Source organism: Vidua macroura, chromosome 3, assembly GCF_024509145.1.
Source record: "Vidua macroura isolate BioBank_ID:100142 chromosome 3, ASM2450914v1, whole genome shotgun sequence".
Lineage (NCBI taxonomy): Eukaryota > Metazoa > Chordata > Aves > Passeriformes > Viduidae > Vidua > Vidua macroura.
Window position 1 is genome coordinate 39,803,249 of NC_071573.1, and position 25,305 is coordinate 39,828,553.

At 43.3% G+C, this 25,305-nt stretch overlaps 1 protein-coding gene across 1 annotated transcript in view; it reads left to right on the forward strand.

Moving 5' to 3' along the window:
• SLC24A3 (solute carrier family 24 member 3) overlaps positions 1-18,778 on the forward strand; it is a 111,454-nt gene extending 92,676 nt beyond the window's left edge. The window contains exons 11-17 of the mRNA XM_053974742.1: positions 1,891-2,051; positions 2,606-2,870; positions 4,466-4,632; positions 5,431-5,545; positions 6,412-6,524; positions 15,402-15,467; positions 16,423-18,778. Coding sequence (XP_053830717.1) covers positions 1,891-2,051; positions 2,606-2,870; positions 4,466-4,632; positions 5,431-5,545; positions 6,412-6,524; positions 15,402-15,467; positions 16,423-16,572 — 1,037 coding nt within the window. The 3' untranslated portion in view covers positions 16,573-18,778. The remainder of the gene's footprint in view (positions 1-1,890; positions 2,052-2,605; positions 2,871-4,465; positions 4,633-5,430; positions 5,546-6,411; positions 6,525-15,401; positions 15,468-16,422) is intronic.
• Positions 18,779-25,305: the final 6,527 nt, after the last annotated feature.

Genomic DNA, 25,305 nt, shown 5'->3' on the forward strand with positions numbered 1-25,305 from the left:
AATGTCTGCATTTTCAAGGATGCCCTAAACTGTATTCACAGTGGATTTATTTTGTCTTTAAAACAGTCAACAGGCATGTGCAGTATCTGCTTAGGATGTATATGTATCTGTTCTCAGGAATAACGCCACTTGTTTTCCTGAGGCACTGACTTAGCCTGAGAAGAGGCTCCATCTTGTCAAAATCAGTCCTGGTCTCTGACCACAGATGGGCTGCCTCTTTTGTTTAGCTAGTCTATCAAAAGACCCCAACCAACCACCAACCAACCAAAAATAGGTCTCTTTTCCTGCAAATGGAGCTTGAGAGGCATAGTCTTTGTACAGTAAGCAGTTAAGCATGAAATGTAGTGGGGTTTATATGCAGCAGCAACTGACAGCTCTCAGTTACAGGCCTGTTGCAGAGGGAAGGCTGTCAGCAGTGCTGTGCACTCTGATTTGGGGAAGCTGTTTTTTTGGGGACGGCTCTCTGTCGCTTGGAGCTCTCCATAGCAGAACTATGCTGGCACTTCTGTACCAGGAAAGCTGGAGTGGGAAAACTCAGTGAGCATGAACTCAGGCCTTGCACATCCTTGCACTTTACCCAGTGGCCTCAGGGTTAGTTCTGATTGTGGGATTTGGTTTAAATGTTCCCACAATGGGTTTTTGGCATACTCTGCTGATTACTTTTTGATTTGGACACTTGTGGTTACTCACACTGGCCAAGGAAGGAAGATGAAAGGATTGCTTCATCTTCTTGCAGATTGTTCCTGTATTTCCTCGGGACTGGGCCATGGGAGGCCTGAAGAGGCAAGTGGTGCTGCATTGTGTTCCAGCCTGGGGTACAGGGCCACCAACAGCGCCTGTTGCAATGGGGTGCCTGGGTTAGGGCCTTTTCTGAAACCTTTTCTGAACAGAGGACCAAAAAGTCTGAAAAGGAAAGATTTCTGTGTTTGGCAGTTTTTCCAGGTGCCATTCAACAAGTGCCAGTTGGAAAAATTCACAAGGAAAAGCTGTGTGGTTGGCTTTTGTTGTTGGTTTGCATTTTTTTTTTTTTTTTTAATACAAAGGAGCTCACATAATCTACCCTATTCCATGGAAGCCTCAGTAGGCAAAAAAAAATTAACATAAAGGCTGAGGAGATAGTCTTCTGTAAGACTAACAGTGATATTTAAAAATGGTAATGCCACAAAACATTTGCCAGTGTTTAACACTGGTTTTAATAAACCTGTGCAGAAGTGTGTTGGATAAGGCCTCAGGTTTCCCTGCTGCCAAGTCCCAGTCCTGGCACAGAATTCACAGCCCAAGGTGTCATCCAGGTGACGAAAGGATGAACCCCAGAGGCAGTGGGCATCGGCACTGTGCTCCAGGTGGAGAATGATCCAGGGACCGGCCTCTGTCTCTCCGTCTCTTTGCTCCCACACTGTGGTTTGCTCTGGCACATGCAGTTGCTGCTGGATTTGGTGGCAGTTCCCAGCCATGAGCTGCAAGCCCAGGGTGCAGGAACGTTCTTTTGTGTCGGTACCTTGAAGGAACCCAGTTAGCAGTGGATGAGGACGATACCCTCACAGAAGTGCAGGTTGCAACTGGAAGTAAGTGCCTTGATGGGATAGCTGCTGTTGGAGCAGTGGTGTGCCTAACACAGGCCTGTGATGAACTGTGCAGAGCAGATTTAGTTCTCTGTAAGGAGCATAAGTGGTCATACTATGTTGACGTTTTATTTAAAAACAGGAATGTAAGATGTTTAGAAAGCAGAAATTAAGGAAAGATGAGGCCTATTTAGAATGATGTAGCTGAAGGAATGGTTCTTACAGAGAACTTCTGGAACCCATGGGTTCATTCTTCTTAGAGCCACATAGAGCAGAGGGAGAGACTGCAGGAAGAAGGCCTCAATTTGTTTTTGTTCCTTGTCTGCAGGAAATTTCCGCCGTAAAGCCTCAGTGATCATGGTTGATGAGCTGCTCTCTGCCTACCCACACCAGCTTTCATTTTCTGAGGCTGGGCTCCGGATCATGATAACCAGCCATTTCCCTCCCAAAACCCGTCTCTCCATGGCCAGCCGCATGTTAATCAATGAGGTGTGTCTTTTATCTCCCCCACCTGTCTTTCTCTTTCTGAATTTGCATTTTCCTGTAGCAGTGTTTAGCTTGAAATGCAACTCTAGTGTTTCTTCTGGATCCCTGATAGCGCTCTCCCAAATTTTATCCTTCTGCCACTGACTTCACTGAACATCCCTTGCTCTCTGTGCCCCTGGAGATTTTTGCAGCAGTTGTTACACAGTAGCTGTGTAACAGCTATGTAGCTGCTGCTCACAGGAGCTGCCCTCTGCATAGATCTTTTTAATAATATGGTACTACCCCGAGACTGCACTTAACGTGTCACTGGTCTTGGAGTACTCCTGGAGTCAATTCCACAGCCACTGGACCTTCATTTGTAAAAGCTGTGCATGTGAGATTTTTCTAGTGGTCTGCAAGCAAGCATCATTTTGTACCTGTTGAAAATCCTTTTTGCTTTTAAAGATAAATTTTTAAACAATTCTACACACCTCTCTTTCTCTGTTCCTCCCTTTTGCTTATAAAAACCTCAAATTTTAAAAAGTCTTACTTCTCAGCAAGACTGCCTTTATTTACAGAGACAGAGGCTGATCAACAGCAGGATTTACACCAACGGTGAGTCAGAAGTAGCAATCAAAATACCCATCAGGCATGTGGTGGAGAATGGAACAGGCCCCAGCAATTCTGCTGAGCATGGCGTGAACGGCACGCAGCGGGATGAGGACGTGGCCGAGGCTAGGAATGAGAATGAGGATAACGAGAACAACGAAAACGACGAGGAAGAAGATGATGACGATGATGATGATGACCATGAAGGGCCATACACACCTTTTGGCCTACCCAGTAAGAAACTCCTGTGTTTGTGTGGTGTTTGTTTGGATATGCTGGAAAGCATTGCAGATGGATGTGGAGGTAGAAGTGTCTCTGAGAGCTTCCATCAGCTTTCACTTTGCAGTGAAGCTTCTAGCCACATGTAAAAGAGATGGGGAACTGGGAAGCAGCAGGAACCTCTCAGGGTGCAGACTTCTGGGGTTGGGCACATCTCTGCTGCAGCTCCTGTGTTGGCACTGTGCTGCTGTTGCAGTAACAGGGGAGATGCAACGATCTCCACAGGGTGGGTTCTGCCCCCAAAACATGGCTCACCCCCTGGAGAGATGGATCTCTGCTCACTGTGGAGGAAGCTGAAGATAGCTGGGCTGCTGGCAAGGAGCCTGAGTGAAGATCAGATATGTCCATGGCTAGGACATACCTTTGCTGGGAGGTGAGGTGTGCTCTTACCTCACTTGGACAGTGCAGTGCTAATGTGGGCAAGGCACTAGTGATACTGATGGGAAGCAGATACACAGGGTGGTCCTGAGTGCCTCTGCTTTCCTGCTATTCACTAGTCACTGCCACAGTGCTTCTCGCTCTGTATGGAGGGCTTAGAAAGTCAGAGCAGCTGCATGACTCATGAGGAGCTATGTGTGCCTTAGGCTGCTGAGCACTGCACCTGCAGGATGGAGATCTCCTTTTAGCCTAGTGCTTCTTACCACATCAGGGCTCTGGTCCTGGGATGATCATAATGTATCCCTGTCCTGCCTTTGAGTCACAGTTGCCATAACTGGCAAGAATAGCTGTGTTGCAGATGAGCTGGAATACTGTAGGGAGTGGTCCTGCCCTTTGCAGGCAAGATACAATTTTGGGAACTCCTGTTCAGGTCTCACTCAAACAGCATTTCTGTAGTTTGAGTGAAGAAAAGACCTGAGCCTTAAAGAGAGTAATTTAGATGTCCTATGGACTTGCAAAGTATGTGAAAGGCTGGCACAGACCTCTCAAGATCTCTGGTTCCAACCCCTGTTCAGAGCAGGTCCTTCTCCAAGCCTGTGTCCAGTTAAGTTTTATTATCTATAAGGATGGACATCCCACAGACTTCTGGGTACCTGTTCCAATGTTTGACCACCCCCCCTCCCCCCACCCCAGTAGGAAAAAAAGAGAAAATGCACAATGTACTTAATGTGCTGTCGGTTCTGAATTTCCCTATTGGAAGTTGAGTCCATTGGCTTTTGTAATTCCCTTGTGCAAGGAATTTTGTAATTCCGTTTTGAAGGGCCTGCCTCCATCTTTTCTGTACCTTCCCATTAGGTGATTTAAGATGAATCAGATCTCTTTCTTGGACTTGCATTTTATGTGGTTTTGTAAGAACTTGACTAGAGAGGAGGGGGAGCACATATGGTCTGACCCATTACTTAAACGCTCAGGGAGGGCCTTAATACTCCTGTGCCTGTCTCTGACCTCCTATCTGCCATTACATCATTATCTTCTGAACAAGGAATGGCATGTTGGCCTAACAGGCTGAGGTGTCCCTGGCATTTTGTTTGCACATGTTAACAAACTAATAGCATTCTGAAATACAGCAGACGTGTCTTGTGATTGTTTCCCTTTGTTTTGTTGTTTGGCAGCTGGCAAGATAGAAATGTTGAAGTGGGTCTTCACATGGCCCTTGAGTTTTGTCCTGTACTTCACAGTGCCCAACTGTAACAAACCCCACTTGGAAAAATGGTTCATGGTCACCTTTGCTTCTTCTACCCTGTGGATTGCAGCTTTTTCTTACATGATGGTGTGGATGGTACGTACCAACTAACCCAGAAACCACTGCCTGGGAGAAGCAGCAGGAGGGGGTTTGGCAGTCTAGAGAAATGCATAGGAAGTTCTACACACCTGAATTTTCAGGTGAGAAACCTTAGGTTTGCTTCTATTTCTTTTGGATCTGTCCACACTCAGAGAAGAAAATTAGGGGCCAGTAGCCATGGCCATTGAGCTTGATTTAGGGCATTTCATCCAGATTCTTTACCTTGGGCAACAATTACAGCTGCAGCAATGGAACATCTCCTAGTCCTGTAGTGTGAGGGGTGCTGCGTGACAATCTGGCAACAACAACTTTTCATTCTCTTGGAGCAAGCAAGCTCAAGAGACATGGAGTTGTGAATGATAACACTTTGAACTTAGCATGAACAATAGCATGACATTCAATCAAAATCCTGCAGAACTAGAAACATAGGGTGGTTTTGTGTTTACTTAGCTAGTATTTGTATATAATAATGTTTACAAACTTCATCCAAGATCAGGAGACAGTTACCCAGGGTAGTGAGCAACCATATAGTCTCTTTTCCAGGTTAGTATCAGGAAAACTGTGGATGAAATGTATGGAACAACTAACCTGAGAGGGTACACAGCAGGTGAGTGCTATCCCCTGCCAGTTGAGGAATATACCAAAAAAGCCTGTCACTGCCTCTATTTAAAGGAAGTGTGAGTTTGCACTGAGAGATTGCCTCTTGTCTCAGAGCATCTTGCAGATTTGGGCCAAGTTGGTCTCGGGTCTTAATTCTTGTAAACAGCTTGACAGTTTATTTCATACTCTCCTTAGGTGACAATCATTGGGTACACTCTGGGAATTCCAGACGTGATCATGGGCATCACTTTCTTGGCAGCAGGAACCAGCGTGCCAGACTGCATGGCCAGCCTTATTGTGGCCAGGCAAGGTGGGTCTTTGCAGGGATGGCATCCTGCTGTGGAAGTGTGTCCTGACATTCTCCTCCTCTTCAGGCCTCTTCAGGTAGCACAGATGTTTCCTCAACAGGAGAATATACAGAGCTCTTTCCACAAGCCTTGGAATTTAAAGCAAGAACAAAGAATGAAATAAATTGTGCTGCTATTGCAAAGCAGTTAACAAGTTCTCAACAGAAGTGTCGAACAAGTTCTGGCAGTATTGTCAACTTCAAGCTTTCCTCAATAATTACAGTAATTTTCTTAGTTTGAATATCAGTGGTATAGAACTATTTAATGGCATAAGAATCTTTCAGGTCACCTTCCAGCTTTTCTTCTCAGTAATAAGGACTGGAAGATCCTAATGTTTTTAAGGAAAGCAGCTCCCCCATATTTGTGGCCTGAGCAACAGGTGTATTAAGAGGAAAAGCAAGTAGCCAGTACTGCTTTATGGGAGCAAAACCAGTGGCTCATCACTGAAATAAGCAGCTGCTGAGCAGACGACTCAAAGACCTTTTGCAATCAATCCAATACAGAAGCTCATGTGTCATGGTCACAGTAAAGGGTCAAAAGTCCCCCTGAATATTGCACCAGAGAACTGGCAGGTCACAGCCAGCACAGCAAGTTCCCTCAGCAGCAGAGGATTAGTAGAGGAGAATTCTCAGATGATCCTGGAAGGTGGATTAAGTCCCTTTAAGCCTGCTGTCCTTGTATGATGGGGGGGCAAAGGGAAGGGAGGGAGTGAGGGGCATCTTCCATAAATCTTGGCCTTAATCGGGGGAAATTGCCTGGATTACCTTAGATTAAAGCTGCAGGACTTTTCTGAGATATGTCTGAGCGTATGTGGTTTTCATTCCTGCAGGTATGGGGGATATGGCTGTGTCCAACTCCATTGGAAGCAATGTTTTTGATATTTTAATTGGCCTAGGCCTTCCATGGGCTTTGCAGACCCTAGCAGTGAATTATGGATCATACGTAAGTCCTACATTTGTTTACATCATTGTTGCTTATTATTTATTTATTTATTTTTAATAAGCCAGATCTATCTAAGCAAAAAAAGTCCAAAATTCTTTGGATTTTTTTGAAAAAACAAGTAATTTTCTCTGTTACTATATGGGAGAAGTAGAAATTAATTGTCACTGGACATTTCCCATCCTTTTGAGGACAAGTACTTCCATTTCTTCCTTGAAGACAGAAGTCTGTGCTGAAGTAAGCTACCTTACTAGAGTGCACTGGATTTTCATAGTCTTGAATATATTCCAAGTAAGAATATCTTTATAAGGCAGAGGGGATAAACACAGGTGAAATATAAAATGTAGATGAGATCTGTAGGGCTTTTGCTAAGAAAAATTCTGGCATTACAAAACTGTTAACACACTGCAAAGTGAAGGAAACTGTTAAATAATTGGATGTTTCAGAGCACGACCATCAGCAGGAAACTCTGCAGAGCTTTCCTGTATAAAACAAAACTACCAAACACCAATGAACTTATCCTTTACTTCCCAAGTGATAAAAGAGCCAACCTCTGCCCCAGAGCTGCTGCAAGGTTACTTCTGAGAAGTAAAAGCAGGAGATGCCACAGAGTTCTAGAGGGAAGTTGCTGTGGCTATTGCTGTTACCTGGACACCACTCAGACAGCAGTGTAGGGCAGAGAGAGGACTGTTGTTTACAGTTGCTGAGTGAATGCAAAGTTAAAAGGCAGGAGAATGACAGAACTGCTGAGCTTGACAAGTTCCTCTGGAGATTGTCTAGTCCCCAGCCCTCTGCTCAAAGCTGGGTCAGCTAGAGCAGAATGCTTAGGACCTTGTCCTGTTGGGTCTTGAGTAACTCTAAGGATGGAGTCTGCACAGCCACTCTCAGCAGTCTGCTTTGTTTTTTAACCACTCTCAACAGTCAAAAGCATTCTTATATTATAATGGGATTTCTGTATTTAAAATTGTGTGGTTCCTCTTGTCCTTTCAATGGGCAAGAGTCCTTTCTATGGACACTCAGAAGAGTCTGGCTGCACCTTCTCTGTGTTCTCCCCTCAGGTATTTATGCACATAGATAAGATCCCCCTGAATCTTCTCTTCTCTAGGCTGAACAGTCACAGCTCATTCAGCCTCTCTGTATGTCAGATGCTGCCATCCCTTAAATCTTCCTTGTGGTCCTTCACTGGACTTGCTCCAAGAAGTCCATATCTTCCTTGTATTGAGGAGCACAGAACTGGACCAAACACTTCAGATGTGAGTAGAGAAGGATCATCTTTCTCTCCCTATTGGTAACAATTCTCCTGATGTCACTCAGGATGCTGTTGATGGCACAGGGGTGCATTGTTGACTTCAGCCTGGTGTCCACCAGGATCAACAGGTCTTTCTTGGCCAAGCTGCTTTCCAGCTGGTCAGCCCCATGCTGATATGTGTAGTTATTCCTTCCCAAGTGCAGGGCTTTTCATTTTCTTTTGTGGATATTAATGAGTTTGCTGCCTGCACATTTTTACAGCTTGTCCAGCTCCCTCTGTATGGCAGCACAGTCCTCCAGAGCATGAGCCACCTTCCTTGGTTTTGTATGGGCTGTGAACTTGCTGAGCCTGCTCTCTCCCCATCATCCACTTAATTAAAAAAGACACTAAGCAGTCCTGACCCCTGGGGTAAGGCCCTAGTGACTGGCCACCAGCTGGGCTTGGAGCACAGTGCTTTGGCTGGTTATCAGGCCATTTCACTGTCCACTTTTCTAGATTGTTCTTCCTCTGTTTGTCTCCAAGGATGTTTGAGAGCATGCCAGAAGCCTTGCTAAATTCAACATAAACCACGTCACCCAGCAAGTCCCCCATATCATACAAGACTGTCAGGCAGGGTCAGCGGGATTTCCCCTCCATAAATTAACATGTCTTGTCCTTTGTGTATTTAGAAGTGGTTCACATGATCATGTGTTCTGTCATCTTTCCAGGGATCAAGGTCAGGCTGACCAGCCTTTAGTTCCTCAGATCTTCCCTCTTCTTGAATATAAGAGTGCCACAAGGAAGCAGTGCTGTAGGAATAAAATCGCTTTCTTTAATGAGCAATTTATTTGTAGCTCATCTATATTTTTGTGAAAAAGGATGAAAATAAGTGGCTGAACAGAAGCAGCCAGCTTTCATGGAGGCATAACAGTATCACTACTGTTTTGCATACCCAAAATGTCCATTGTACATGATTAGAAAAAGCAGTCTTGGAAACTGCCTCACAATTAGCAAAAGAGAGTTTTCACTTGCTGTTCCTGGATTTATTTCCAAATTCTTGGGTAATTGGACTTTAAAACAAAGCAAGCCTGCTTTTGCCACCCAGTTATTAGTAATTAAGCTATGTTGCTAGCGAAGGCTGGCACTATCTGGGTCAGGTGTACCTTGGTGACAGTGCCTAGAGCTCCAAGATGCTGGTTGTTATTCCAGGAGTGTGGCCATCGTCCCTGGCACCCAGGTCAGAGGGGGCAGCAGATGTGGAGCTCCAGTTCCTGAGGTCTGTCAGGCTGAGCCTTGGGCTGCTTGCATGAGCAGGCCCTGCTAACTGCATTGAGGCTCATGGGCTCAGGCCAGCCTGGTTGTCCACTGAATATCACTGTGAGTCAAAAGTACTAGGTGATTTCTGAGCTAATAGTACAACATTTTGTACTGCTCCTTTGGTGTTTGGCAGGACCCAAATGTGTCTCTGTAGTATCTCCTCCAACAGGGGAACTCCTCAAAGCAGTCTTTATAAGTGGCTTCACGTGGAATCGGGACTTGTTGTTTAAACAAGCTTACTCCATGGGATAGTGTCTGAGTGGGGAAAAGGCAGCTTTGTGATCTAACAGAATGAGTCAGGAAAAGAGCAAGAGGGGGACCTGTCAGAGAGACAAATGGGCTTGCTGGAGTCACAGTAGGTGAATGTAAGAACTGGAAATAAGCTGTGAATCTCTGGAGACATGTCCTGGTGCTGGGTTGCTAAATCGCATTTTGATTGAGTGCCTCTCTTCTGACTCTCTTCTGACTGCTTCCCCAGCCCCATTGTCAGTTTATGCTTCAGCTTAATGTTTATTTTAGTCTGCCTTCCTTATTACAGGAAGGGAGAGGAAAACCATCTTATGATTCTCAGGCTGCATCTTGGAAGCATCTGTCACCTGGTCTAGAGAAGGAGGTTTTCCTTCTGTGTTCCTGCTTTAAATGAAATACCTTCCCCTAGGATGTGGTTACTCTGCAAGTGCCTCACCCTTTGCCTTCAGCTCAAGTGTCAGTTCCAGAATTCCTGGCTTGGACCAAGCCACCGACCCTTTTTCCATGAAAAGGCAGATCTATTCAGGATTAAACTTTCCACATCAGATCCCTTCTGTTTTTACAATGCCAAGTCTTTAACCCAACCATATGTTTATTATTTCAAGGGTCCTTCTTTCTGAACACTGATTAATGTCCAGGTACTAACTCTGCCTTCCTCTGCTTCTCACTGGAACTTCCATCTCCACTGCTCACTTGGCCACCCTCTTGCAGCTGCTTTTGCCTTCTGTTATGTACACAGCTGATCTGGCAGGCCAGCAGGGCTTTTGGAGGAAAAGCAGCATCCCTCTGGACCTTGAAAGTCCTTTGATATATTCATTCTCTCATCTCTTCCAGCATCGAGTCCTGGACACATTGCTGACTCTGTAATTCAGTAAGCATCCTTCCCCAGTGCACCTGGTGTATGCAGAGTGGAAGGATGTTTGCACCTTTTCTTCTATCCAGTTGCTTTCCTCTGGAATATTTTTTTGCATGTAAACCAGACATCATCCAGCAGTATTTTGGAGAACAGAAATTTTAGCCTAAGGATAAAGAGCCAGGTTGATTTGATCATGTCAGCATTTGGAAGTATAATTATGTCAGTCCAATTTGCTCCTTTGTCTGATAACTTCAGGCAGTTTCAGCAAAATTTGACAGTACATTAGAAGTCTGAGAGACCTGATATTCCTTCCAAGCAAACAAGCATCTTGAGTACTGCAGGATTAATCCCAGTGCAATCATATTTAAGCATCAGAGAATCCAGAGGGAAGCAAATGCTTGCAAAGCACACATGGAGATAGGAAGCCTCACTGCTTTGCTCCTCGCTGACCAGTTGATTTTCACTGGTTAAATTTCAAGGTACTGGGGTGAATGGTATGTTAGGACAAAGCTGGCTCCCTGGCTTTGTGGCAAAGAGATTATTGGGATGATTATACTGTAGTAGAGCAAAAGTGTCCCTGCCAATCCTCCTAGCATTACAGGAGTTCTCTCCAGCTATAGCTCCTGCATGATACTCTTGAGCAGCCATGTGCAGCACTCCAGGTGTATACCCACTGCAAAATGAATTTTGTGATATGGAGCAAAACAGGGACACTTTCTTAGAAGTCTAAAAACAGGTTTAAGAAGGAAATTCCATTTAGACATGCAGCAATTCATCAGTGTTTGAAGTTCCAGTTTGCTTAGACTGCTGTCTTATGGTAAGACCTCAGGAATGCAGGATTTAGACTGAATGTCCACTGCCAGGCAGAGACACTGAAGGAGAAGGATACCCAGACATACAGAAGACCTGCAGCTTTTTCAGCTGAAGGACTGGAAACAAAGCATAGCCCTTCTGAAATTCCTTACTCGGGTAATTTCTGACATATTAAGGCCCTGAGGCAAAACCAGTGTGGGTTTTGGCAATAGCTTCTTGTTTTCCTTTAAGCAGCTGCCAGAAAATAACTTAAGAATGGAATAATTTTTATTTCCATTGTTTTTCCTCTGCTGTTTAGCCTCAGCCTTGGTTACCACAGCAGCATGGGAATGTCTGGAGCTGGTGGCAGCCTCTTTGCATTTGCTGCACAAGCAGCTGGGAGGTGGCCCCCCTCAAACTCTGACAGAGGAGGCTGTCAATGTGCAAACCTTCTGTGCATTATCAGCCAGAACAGCATTCTTCTGCCTTGCTTCAGCCCCTACACACAAGCCAGTCCTCAAAGGGGAGTTTGGAATATTGATTTTTCCTCTGTGCAGTATGAGGGAGTGCTTCTTCTGCAGCCCATTTTCTCTTGGGGAAGAGGCATTTCCTATTCTTAAATAAACAGGGGACTGGACTTTTCATTATACAATTAAAAGGACTCCAGCTGAGACTCTTTTTCCAGTCTTTGCCAAAACCTGAAATTATCTCCTCCCTTACTGTGAGTTTTGAATGTTTTGCTGCCCTTGTTTTCCCTGAACTTGGACATTTTCACATATCCCAAGGAAATGTATTCTATTGCCTCTTATAGGAAATGCCACTCGTCTCATGAGAGGGCTGCTTGACTGATTTCTGCCCTAATTTGACAGATCAAGGACACATTTTTCTTAAGCTTTTGTTTCATATTTCAGAATCTTCTGGGCTTCTGTGCTTATAGTCAAAACTCGTGATAAGAAATGGGCTAGGCTGGTGATTACCATAGGAATGGAATCAGTTAAATCTGTATTTCCAGAGCTGTAGAGTCATGGGAAATTTGTGAAACAGCAGCGGGTAGTCCAGAGTCAAATTCAGGAAAAGAAAGGGTTTGCCAGGAAGCTCATTTGGCTGAACTAGATACACATTACAGCTGAAATTTCTGGAAGAAAAAGTGCAACTGTTTGAGTAAAAAAATATTCCTGATGAGCTCAAAGTACTGGAAAAGGTGTGAAGAATTCCAGATGCTTCTACTGAGGCTCAGGAGGTGATATATGCATGGCACCTCCCTGCCATGGAGCAGGTAGAAAAGGCACGGAAAAGGACAGAAACCACATGTGAAAAGGGCTATAAAGCAATTGAGAAGCAAATAGGAAATAACAGAAGGACAGTTGGAACAAGTGAACATGTAAGCCTGTTCCCAAAGCACATTTGCCTTGGGGATGACTGGGAGATGGATTCCATAGGTGGGTGCCTGGTGTAACTCCAAATGAACTGGACTTGCAGTGCTGTGGGGTTACCCTGTGCACACCAACATTCCCATGGATTTGACTTGCAGGGAGCACTGCAGGGCTTGGGCAGGGGCCTGCATGAGGCATGGCTCACCTGGCACAAGTGGCCAGGCTCACCTCAGCAGCCTCTGGCACACGGGGAGAGTGGAAGCATCCTTCAGGTAAACAGAGAAGTACAGTGAGAGGTGCAAGGCATGCATGAATCATGGGGATTCAGCCTTGTTTAGATTTCACTCAAAGCCCTTCAGCAGCACTGTATAAAAACCACCCATGTTTCTGTAGGCTGACTTTCTGAAGTAGATACATGCCTGTTAAAAAATGTGGCAGGGCTGCCAGGAATGTTCTTGTTATTTAGGTTAATTAATAATTCTCTGCTTTGCCCAGCAGTGCGACCTGGGCTAGATACCAGGCCAGGAATGTGGCTGGTTAAACCCAAGCTGAGAATTGTTAACCTGGAGTGAAACTCCAGTATTTTGGTGCAGTAATCCTGTGAGGGGAACTTGGTGTTCACGCTGCAGAAGGGGTTGCCACATTTGCTTGGCCCACATAGGAACAGCATGATGTGTGTGGCTCTTACATTGATAAAGCTGCTGTAAATAATTAGCATACATTTTCTGCTTTTGAATTATCCCTAATAGCATCTTTTATTCCCCTAAATGACCTCCAAGGAAGAGCCTTGCAGATAGTCTGAAGAAAGCAGCACCAAACATCTCCTTTTCAAAGCACTGTCCTCAGCAAATTAGACACAGAGGCCTTTGGAATGCTCTGCTGGTTTTATGGAGCATGAATTTGTAACTGAGAAGCAGTGTTAAGGTTAAATTTTTGCACTTTAGGTTAAATTCAGACATTTTCCACGGTAAAATAATTCCATATTCTTCATTTGTTTTCTTTTCCTGTAGATCCCTTTCCCATTGATACATTTTATACTGACAGTTGTTACAAATATTCACACTAGTCAAACAAAATTCCTGACCAAAATCCAGACAGGAATTTATTGTAATTTATTATCTCTTTCCTAGCCAGCTGCTGTTCCTTTGGGATATAGCAGGGAAGGTGGCTTTAAATATGTGTTTTAGTACACAGAGTTAGTGTAGGTCTTTTTTTGAACTTTATAATACTGGAAATGCAGGTTAACTGTTACATGTGGGCTATTCTGATTGGTGGAAGCAAGAAAGGAGGAGTGGATGCACAGGAATGACTGAAGCCGAGCGGGCTGGTCCATCTCTGAAGTTTACATTAGCAGAGGGATCATGGCATTTTTCATTTTCAGTTATGCAGACAGTCCCAAAATCAGTCTTCATGCCCTGAAGCAATCCAAATCCTCCATTTCTTTGAGCAGTCTGATGAAAATAGTGTATTTAACATGTAATGGCCATAGGAATGTTATGGTCCTGCTGTCCATCCATACCCTTACAGTACATTCATCCTAAAGAAATCCTCCAGTACCTTTCAGACAAAATTATCATCATGGTTGTAGCCTTTTTTATGGTGTCAACAATCAGCAGGGAAGGAAAGTGTGCCATTTGTGTGAGCTGGTATTTGTACATGTGTAAAGGGAACAGCAAAGCTTGGGCAGGACAGATTGGCTTAGAAGATCCTGGGTGTGCAGAGTGCAGTGCAGGTTGAGAGTTCCCAAGTGTCAGGACTGATCATCCTTTCTGACTCTACAGGTCAGACTCTCCCCTCAATGGTCCCTGGGGAGTGAACCTAAATCATTACTCTGGATTTAGGAGCAATAGTAGGGTGAAAAGGATTTCCTGACTGTGGTGCAAAATGATACAAGTGTATCTGTATTCCTGCATTCTTAAAATTGTAGTGCTGCTTGACAGCATTAGCAATACCCACTTCACTTGCAAATGGGATTCTTTATAATCTAATTAGAAGGATGGGAGCACTGAGAAGCCAACCTTTCCTAGAAGGATGTCCCCTCCACATAGTAGCTCCTGGAGAAGTGCCTTGAGAGACTACACTGAGTGTTCCCCTCATGGTGCTGCAGGTGATGCTGTTTGAGGTCAGATAAAAATGCCCAAAAGGATAATGTTTAAGTTCCCCAAGAGAAGGATGGGAAACCAAGGATAAGTGTTCAGATCCTAGCTGAGGAGCAGGATTGGAGAAATGGCTTTACTTCCTGTAGCCTTCCTTTGTAACATTAGGTTTATGTCTCACAAAAATCACATTTTAAAAAGTATTTGGGCCTTAAAGATGCAGGTGACTTCCTTAGGTTATGCTCAAAGCCTCTAAAAGTGGCAATTTAATGGCTTCTCAGCTTTGTGGACCTGCATCTCGGTTCTTGGACAGTGACTGTAACTGGGGCTCTGCCATGAAGACATCTTGCACCAGAGCCTGTGAGGTGCCTGGTACGCAGCCCTGCAGGCAGTAAGTTGTCTCCTTGTCTGATCTGCCTCAGTGCTAAATCATGTCCAGCCTATGTTAGTGTGCCATGATGCATTGATACAGACAATTTTTCAGCACCTGAGGCTCTGGTTTTGAGATTACTGACTTGTTCCCTTCACCAAGAGGAGTAAGATTAGGGAAGAAATAATGTGAGAGTGGGGAAGAAATCAGGTGCTTGTGTGTGTCCTTGTTTATTTTCCCCCACTGTGAAGCATTAATTGGTGACTGAATGTAAAATTTCCTTTCCCTTTTTGTTCTTACAGGACTCATATAGGAATTAGAAAATGTCATGATAGAGTAGTACAAGGGATGGCAAAGCTCACGTGGAAGTGGAACACTGTGAAATGTTGTCAGGTCCTAAGGACACTCCTCTAATAACACTCCTTCTTTGGCAAAATAGGGAGTAGGCAAAGTTATCTGTGATGTAATGGTCTGACTTGGCATTTACAGCTTGCAAGCCACTGTTTAGCAGCTCAGCAGTTTAGGATTATGGAAATATAAGCAGAGAGGAATATTGTTTGAAATTGTGAGATGGTTTGATAAACTTCCTTCTTTTACAGATACGGTTAAACAGCAGAGGACTTATATATTCTGTTGGTCTCCTGCTGGCATCAGTTTTTGTCACAGTATGTATATAGTCTTTTGTTCTTCTTTTCCAAAAGAGGGATTTTTATAGACATTTTCTTCACCTGCTCCTTTCTCACCTCCAGCTGAAATAGTGGTTGCAAAATCTGTTGTTATGGGATAGGGGTGCTCCCTGTTTGAAAAGCTTCCCAAGGCCTTGATTCGGCTCTTTGCAGGAGCTGTCACTCCCACAGGATGACAGTCCTGCCTGTATGTTTTCCATGGAAGGAACCTGGGAGAGCCATTAGTAATCATTAGGAATTTCTATGCTAGAGCTGAAGCAGGTCCCTTGATGCATGATGAGATCCATTGTCCTGTGAGACAAGCAGACAAAATGCTGAGCAGGTTGCTTGGCCTCTCGATGATCCTTCTGAAATACAACACAGTCCAGAAAAAACAGTGCCTGACAATGTTTCTGTTGAAATCAGTACTTGGTGTTCCCTGACCTTTCCTAGAAATTATAGGAGAGGAATGATGTGACATCTTCCAAATCTTGAGATGGGAGGGGAATCCTGTGCAATGCACACCAACACAGTTCCCACATACACAAGACATTAATCTTTGCTGGGAGCAAACTATGCAAAGTCAAGCAGTCTTAGACTGTGTGGCTCTAGATTGGGATGCAGAGGGGCACATGAAGCATTTTGAGTAAAAAAAAAAAAGGAACCTGGCCTTTAAATCCATTTCTGATTGAATTAAATGGGATTGTTCTTGCCAAAATTAAATTCACTGGAGAAACCTAAGGTGAGGTGATGTAAGTCAGGGTGGCTTTTGTGACTGCTGCTCTGATTTACTTGAGCTGTGGTTTTCAGCTCACTTGGTGCAGTTTGTGATTGCTTCCAACTAATCATCATCAGTAAGGGGACAGCCCTCTTCTGGCTCCTGTAGCTGAGGAGGGGATTTACCACTTTATTCAAAATGTTCCTGCTGTGGTGGCTTACTCTGTGTTTATTGTAGGTTTTTGGTGTCCACATGAACAAATGGAAACTGGATAAGAAGCTAGGGTGTGTGTGCCTTTCCCTTTACGGCATCTTCCTGTGTTTCTCCATCATGACAGAATTCAATGTTTTCACTTTTGTGAACTTGCCAATGTGCAGAGATCACTAACGCAGGTGGCAGACTGTCGGGAGGAGCTTCCTTCTTACCTGTGCAATACAAGCCACGGCTGGCATTTCCTGGATGCAGTGCACCTCCAAGTCGTGACCTATATCCTGTTCACTGTTCATAGGACCCATGGCCCCGTCTAGGTTTGCCCTCTCCCTGGCCCCCACAATCTGGAACAATCCTTCATCGATGTGAAGAGCTTTTTTCAACATCCATGTGATTTCCTTGCTTGATTTTTGAACAGTGTGACTGAGATTCAAGATGAACTGGCTGCTAACTGGCATTAAGCCAGTCAAATGGTCTGCTACAATTCCTTCTTTTTTTAAGTTATTTGATGGAAGACTAATTAATTTATGACTTAAGACTATTGCTACAATGCAGGAGAGGGTATGTCATATGGAGGTTGACTTTCAAGGAGAATCATGGGAATTTTTTTTTTGGTTGTGGGGAGTGTTTTTTGTTTGTTTTTAGCTTTTAGTTTCAGGTTTGCAGGTTTTTTTGTTTGTTTGGGAGTGGGGGTGTTGCTTTTGTTTTTTTTTTTTTACTTGCCAGAGATCAACGTCTTCTCTTGCATCTCCTTCTGAGTGCTGGGCCTCCTGTAACAATCCAAAGGCCACAGGGCAGTTTAAAATGGAAATGCAATTCAAGGTACTCAACATAAAAATGGATAAAAGAAGATTGTCCAGGAAAAAACTGATGACTTTTTACTACAAATAGTTAACCTTGTACACATCTGTTAAAGAATGCAAGCTAAATGTGGGTTCAAAGGGTTAACACTGCTACCATTTTACTATGAATGTTGGAGTTTTATTACAAGGGTGTTTGTTATTTCCAAGCAATAGTTTGATCGCCAGCCCAGAAGGGCTACCAAGGAGGTGTCCTGGTTTTTAAAGGTCTGCACATGGAAATGGAAGGTCAGAACTTTCTCTGCTTCATCAGATTTCTAGTTTTGGGGGGATTCAATAGTTCACGTCTTATTCATTCTGAGAAGGACATAAGTACATGTGCAAACTTTTTTAAGTGAGTTACAGACACTGGTTTCTTTAAGAGGAAGGAGGCATATTTTGCACAGACATGGTTACTGAAGTCATAATTTGCCATTCTTTAAAGTATACACTGGACCTGGCCTGATATTTTTCATCTTAAGCAGTTGAACTTACCTGATAACAGACCATGTGGATTCATCACCTCTCCCTTTTGGGAGGGTAGAAGACACAGACAGAGATGGCACATTTTAAAATGTGGAATATCTTCAATGCAGACTCTCTCACAGTTCTTAAGTTATTGTGAAAGTTTAGCTATTCATTGTTCCAATATCCCTGCTAGATTTTGTATAATTCTGTATTAATATGCAGGCAGATTCCACCCCTGAGAGACACCATCACTGCTTCATTTGTATGTATTGATACTGTGCGTTCTTGCCACTGCAGCTCTTGTATTTACTTTAAGCACTGATCACTTCTGACCCTCTTGTATATGTTCTGCTATGAAATGTATTAAGAGACTACCAGCTAGGTGAATGTTTTTGTCTATGGTACAAACAATGGCAGATAATAATAAAGGTACAGCAAACCCTACATAACAGAAAGAAAGGAAAAAAACCCAAAACATCAAACCCTAAACTATAGCAGGAAAAGAAAATGCTCCAGTTTAAAAGAAAAAAGAAGAGAGTCACATTCTGTTCACAGACAAAAAGCCAATTTTTTTTCATTTGCACTTTTGGAATTGATTTTTTCAACCTGATTTTCTTTGGGCAAAATGTTGTAAATGAAAATATTTATACCCTGTGGTTTCCCTTCAGCTCAGCAGCTAGTTTTCTTTGTTTGTTACACCAAACACGTGGAGGCACTGGCAGCTCTTGCACTGTGTGTGGCAGTGAAGTCCTGTGGAAAAAGTCGCGTCCCACTGGCCTCACTCGGGGAACAATGTGTGCCAGTGGATCCCTGGCAAGAAAAATAAAGGGTCCAGAGACAGCAGAGAGAGTGGATGACATGCCTGCATCGCCAGTTTTCATCCTGGAAATCAATTGTGTTGCTGCTTGTTGAGCTCTGCAGCTGAGGTTTGAGCAGCCTTCTCATACCTGTGCCTGCGGGACATCCACTTGTGTTAGGAAGCCCACTGTACCTTCCTGTTGCTGGGTTTTTGTTTCTTTTGTTGTTGTTGTTAATGAGATGAATAATAATAATAGCAATCACTAAAATGCCTAAAATACTTCTGTAAGTCAAATGATGTTTGCAACGATGTGGCATGTGTCACTAAAGCCACCCCACAAACATGCAGCTTCACTTCATAGCGAGATGCAGTTGCTCCTAAGCAGAGTGTGTCCTTGCTGATAAGGAGAAGGAAAAAAAGAAGTTTCATATCAGGGCCTATTATTTCTTCTAATTTGAATATTTTTACTGCTGCTCCAATGGAGCCAGTTGGATCTATTTCTGCGAAATAGCCATTAACTATCCCATGGCACAAGAACTACACATGTATTTCTTAGGAACTTTTCCTACTGGTGTGCATTAAATACTGTAGTAGTTGTAGTTTTGTGTTGTGTGTAAAACCTGAAATACCTTGCTTTGATACTTGTGTGTGTTGCCAGAATGTTCTGCAAGCAGCTTGTTTTTAGCAGAAGCAAAAGGTACCTTGAACTGCTGTTACCTTTGCCATAGATGGCTCAGTAAGCATGTCCTAAAGTGATGCTTTCTGCCAGATGTGCTGATGATTTGCAGCGAAATTGTCAGGTCCAGACCTGGTTTGGAACAGAGCAGACCGGCAGAGTGTACCAGGAGGGAGCACAGTCTTGTTAGCACAGTCACGGCCTGTGTAGAAGGCCCCAGAGCAAAAAACCGTCAATTTCTGGCATCCTTCCTGTATGCTGTCTCCAAAAGTGGCATGGACAGTTCTATTCCGATGCAGGGCATACTCAGAGCTTTACTGGGCCTTACAGAGGACTGAGTCTCCCATGAGTTCTCTCTTCCCAGGGGATTTCTCCCCTCCCGAGGTCAGACTCTGGAGGATAGCCAGTGCCTGGCTTCAGTGTCCCCGTGGGAGGCTCTGCTTTGCCTGTGGCTGCATGAGCCGCAAGCTGTCACTGGATGCAGGGTCTCAGGAGCCAGCCGGGCTCGCACCGGGGTTGGCAGTGGCTGCTTGAGGGTGGAAAGAGGGAGCTGAGGCGTTCTGAGGCTCAGGGTTGAGGGGCTGCAGGGAGCCACCAGGGAAGCTGGGTTGTGTTGGGTATTTTTAGCATGACTGTGATTCATTTGCAGTTTTCATCTTCTGAAAGCAAGGGTCACCTTCGCATCCAAGGCTGCTCTGGTTCGTGGACCAGTCAACTGTTTTTGTTTCCATTCCTAGCAATTTCAGATGATCTTCAATGAGTATTTCAAAGGGAGATTAAAGAGCCTTTTTCTCCATGGAGAGGCTGCACTGCAGTTCTTACTTTGACTTAAATATGTGACCTTTGGCTGGCTTCAGGTCTGCTTGGCATGGATGACCTTCCTTTGACAGTGGTTCAAAGGCAGAATGACAGGAGAGGGTATGATAAGAGATGGTCTTAAGACATGCTGGGAAAACTGCTTTTGTCCCACCAAAGATGAACTTTTTACTTGCCTTTCCCCCCCCCCCCCCTTTTTTTTAATTTTTGTTTTTCATGTGCTGTGCTTTTTAATAGACTTTTTCTGTGATAGGAACATCAATATGAAATGTGTGCATGGGAGATGTTTCACTTGCATAATTTGTTGGTTTTGCTGTGATGCCACTTGCATGCTTAGTTTCCAGATCTCTGTCCTCAGCTGTATCACTGAAATCAATTGATTAGTTTTGGATTTGTGATGGTGGTACTTGTGGAGAACAAGGTGCAGGACTGGGTTTTTTTCTTGACAAAACAAATCAGGTAGAGTGGCAGTCATGTTTTAGACAAAACGACATTCAAGGTAGGTGGAGTGACCTGAAGGTAACATTTAATACCCTGCTGTTAGAACGGGATTTTTATCTCTTTTCCAATTGGTATTTGTGAGATAAAATGTACATTGAGTGTTATTGAATAACTTTTTAGAAAACCATAGCTTTCTGCTGACTGACAAATATTTCTTATATTAAGATTTTTTTGAAACACTAATCCTTTCAATTAAAGTTCACAGAGATGCAATAGTGCAAGTTTTATCTCTTTCAAAGTTACACCACTGGAGCTTTAAACTTGTTTAAAAATATATTTTTAAAATCAATTTCAGTGGACCATGCTTACCTGAATTTAATTCTGCCTTGTACTTTCAAAGTTTCGCTTGATCAGCAGCCACTGCAAGTTAGTCTAAAAGAGACTTAAATCCTGGTAAGAATGTCCCTTTTAGATTGGTACAACTTCAACTGAATCAGTTTAAAGCCATGGTTTTAAGGAAAGCAGTGGATATTTGAAAGACCTCAGCCACTTCAGATTTAAGGAGCTGCAGAGTCTAAGTGTGTTGAATGGATGTACCAAGCAGAATGCAAGGCTTAGTTTCAGGAAGAGAGTTTTCAGTATTCAGGGACTTGAGTGAAATCTGACCTTTGTGAAATCAGGGGCAGAACCCCTGTGACTGTTGTAGGGTCGGTGATGTGTTTGTAGCAGTGAATCCTGGAAAGGATGGGGACACTGTGTTTTTTTTGGGTGAGTGGCCTTTTTATTTTCTTACCTGAATAGATAAATTACTATTAATTAATAAGACCAAGCACCTTTAAGGGAATTTACATGAATACTCTGTTACCACTTAGTGGTCTCAAATCTGAAGCACAGTTCCAAAAAGCATCTACTTCTGCCCAAACTGTTTACAGTTGTCTCTCTGAATCTGCAGAATCAAACTCTGGTGAGGACTTGATCCCTGCCTTCTGTAGAAGTTGACTTTATTCTTGGAAAGCAATAGGGTAAGAAATGGCAGTCTGTCTCGTTGTGCCCTGGAGATGTAAATTGGCTATGAAATCGATTATTTGCTGGCCTGAAACAGTCTGACATCTAGGCCAAGTTATCCAAGTTTGGGTAGAAGTACCTCATTTCAGGAAGGCTTCCAAAAAAAGCAGATTGTTTTAAGCAACATATTTTTAAACATATTTATGTAGCAAAAATTACTTTATTGTGGTATTTTTTAGATAGGTTTCTGTTTTTCTAATAGACTTGCAAAACAAGTTTGAAATCCCCCACACCAGAACAACCTGACAGAAATCTTGTCAGTGTAATCTTTGTCTGCCAGGTAGGATTTGAATGGTGCTAAAAGTCAATGTGGTAATTTTACAGCAGCAATTCAACATAACATTTTTATTGCCAGCTGAGGAAAAACACACCGCTGTATGCCTGACCCTGTGAGGATGTTTGTAGTTGTTTACAGATCTGCTCCAGTGCTAAGCATTTGTTACTGAGGTTTTCCATTAGCGTGCCTGACAAGCAAAATGAGACCTTGGGCTCCTGGAGGAGCGATGCCTGCTGCTGAACATTTTGTCCTGTCTGGAGAGGAGAGGGCTGCAGGGGCACAGGCCCCTTGGCTACTGTTTACTGCTGCCAGCCTGGGATTACACTTGATCCTTTTTCAGAGCAGGAGCATGTGTTCTCCTGAGGACCAAGTCTTTCCTTGGCTCTGGTCAGGGTTGCTTTTGGCTGATAAATGCTGGAGCAGGGGAGGGAACAAGGGCTCCATTCACTTTACATGTGAATGTAGAGGAGGATGTTGAGTGGCAGATGCTGTATCACAGAAGGACTTTGGATGGAGAATTCCATGAAATCTCTCCCATAGGCAGACATCCCTGTACAACCAGCAGCCACCCACTTTGCTTCCTTATTTTATCTTGCTCCTTGTGTTGCCAGGATTCAGAATTTTGCTTCCACTTTCTCATAAGCTGTATCCTTCTCGCTTTGATGGCTGGCCCACATGCTGCTTTCTGTAACACAGAATTAATGCACTGGGCTAGCACAAATAGTGTGCAGGTTTTGATCCAGTAAGCTGATCGGAGAAAATGCAAGGAGATGCTTGCTTGGCAAACCAGCCTCCGAGCACCTGACTCCAAACAGCACAAACTGCCTGCCTGGAAAGTGCCCGAAGCCACTGGGATAATCAGGCACTGCACAGGACATGGGAACACTTCTCATATCTTTTCAGAGGCTCCCTCAAGGGAATTTTGCACTCTGTGCAAAGACATTCATTATACAATAAATATAATTTATCTAATTAAGGGATTCTAGATCTGACCTGGACCTTTTACACTTTGTGAAGCCAGATTATACTATGGGAGTTTTACTGAGGGACTTGGTCACAAGTTCATATAATTCATTGTCAGGTTTTTAGTGTTTTTTTTTTTTTAATGTATGAACATAGGTTTGTATTCAAGCAAAATACCGTATTTATACATATATATACACTTTACCTAGTAAAGTATATGTGCTAACTGTTGTTAAATTGAAGCCCTGTGGTAACTAGCTGTTTCTGCATAGGAATAAATTCTTACCATGGCAAGTGCTAAAGATGCTATAGGTGTATGAGTATTTAAGACAGTCTTACACATACCTATTTATAAACTTAAGCAAAGTTTTTATTTGTTTTAGCAAGGTATTGTGAGTGGTGCATGGCAGTTGCCATGCATCTGTGCAATACATCTGTGTACATTGAGTAATATTTCTAATTGTTGTTAGTCACTTGAAATTCCAGTTCTATTGCTGAATATAAAGTCAGCTTCGGGGAAAAAAAAGAGCAAGTGTGATACATTGAGGAGGTCAGAAAGTTCTGCACTGCATTTTATTTATTTATTTATCAAAAACAGAGTGCTGAGCCCCTGGTTCAAGAAAACATTTCCCCATGCTGGCAGAAGATTTAGGAACCTAATTTTGGTCAACTCCTAAAGCTAATGCCAGGTTTCCCTGGATCAGGGGCCAAGCAGACTAAGCTATTTAAAGCATTGTTCTATCCTTTTAACTAGCCACAAAAAGGAGTGAAACCTTCTCAAATGGTTCTTGTAACTTTTATTAGTAGAGAAGCTGAGAAATGCTGAGAGATCCAAAGATGCTTCTGCAGGTGATCTATAAGGGTAGAAATATGTAAATAGTAAATGCTCCTTGAACTTTTAATATTTGTAATATCACTGTCACAAGGTACCATTTGCAATAACCAAAATTGACATTTCATAAGCTACCCACAAGTAGACTTTTTTATTATTTTGTTCCCCCTCTCTCATTAAGGAATTAATCTTCCTTTGACTTGTTTCCCCCAATTCTTTTCAAAAGTAAGTGATTGACTCTGGTTAAATGTGAAGATACCCCTAAACCAGGTGTCATGTGTCAGCTAATGCTTGGGTGAAGCTGACATTTATTGTCCCAGCTTTATGACAGGGTTGTTCCCATTTACAGCAGGCAAGGACCTCCCACCTTGAATTTCTGCAGTAAAAACAGTCCCACTGCTCACAAACACAACGCTCCCCTATTTCCACCACACTTGTTTGGGTTCAGGGGGGTCAGCAGATCTCCAGTGTAGAAGAATGTATCACATCATCACTATCAGTGGGGATACAGTAGGGCTTTCTGGGGGAAAATACAACAGCATCAATGGAGTCCTTTTACAGACAATGCATTGGAGGGGACTATATTTTGCCATCTTTTAAAGACACGGGGCAATTTTAGATCAAGAAAGAAAAAAAAAAAAATGGAAGATAAAGCCTGATTGTACAAAGTACAGCCTCAGTCTTTCATGAAGGTTTGTAATAATGTTCAAGTTTTGCATAGAGTGAGCTCCCATATTCTGTCAAGCATAGAGCTCAGCTGAGTTTTTCATCCTTGGTTCTCAGAAACAATGTTTTTCTCTCATGTTTCCCACTGCACTCAGGACCTCTGAGCATAATATGCACTTCCGTATCATGGAATTGCTTATAGGTGAAGTGAGCGAGCACAGAGATTGAACCACAATAGTTTTTTGAAAGAAGCAAGCATGTTTGTGTAATAATTTCATTCTGAAGTAATTTTTTTTAATGGGTGCCAGAAGCAGAGGACACAAAGTGGGAATCTGTAATCATGCAGCACCAGTGGAGAGCAAGTACAAGCAAAAATAGTATGGCATCACAAAAAGTTGTATGTAATTTAGATACTGGCAAGTTTCACAGGGGTGGCATTTACATGAAGATTTTCCTGGATGCTACTTGATCTTTGCAACCCTTGGTCTTTTCAGGAAAGTACTATTCAGGAAAGCTGAATAGTACTTTGTCCCTTTCTGAGAGAGAAAGGAGAGAGGTGCCTAACCCAATGTTTCTGACTCTTACCCTGGCTGTACAGGTGTGCCAATCTGTGTACCTGAGAGTTCTCTGGTGTGCAGTGAACCTTGCAGTGCATTGAAGATTTAGGGATAAATTTTAGTTAGCGTTCCCTTGAGGAGCAGTGTGATTGACTTCACTGTCCCCCCTTGTAAAGCTGAGAATCCTTACTATGCAGGCAGTATTGTGTGAGATTACTCATGGAATGTTACCTTCGTCCTTGCATTGAATCTTTGCTTTCAAGACTGAAACACTACTTGGAAGATGTTTGTAACAGTTTGGGGAATTTGTTTGGGGTTTTTTTTTGGTAGGTTTTTTTTTTTTTTTTTTGGCTCTCTATCAAAGTCATGTGCAATATGAACCCTCCTGGCAAGGTCTGGCAGTGGTTTGGGTGTTCCTCTTGCTGGTGCAGTCATCAGAGCTTCAGCCAGTGGGACTTTTGGGAGGGTAGGAGTGCTGCTTCTCCTGGGCCCAAACACAAGTGTGTGACAA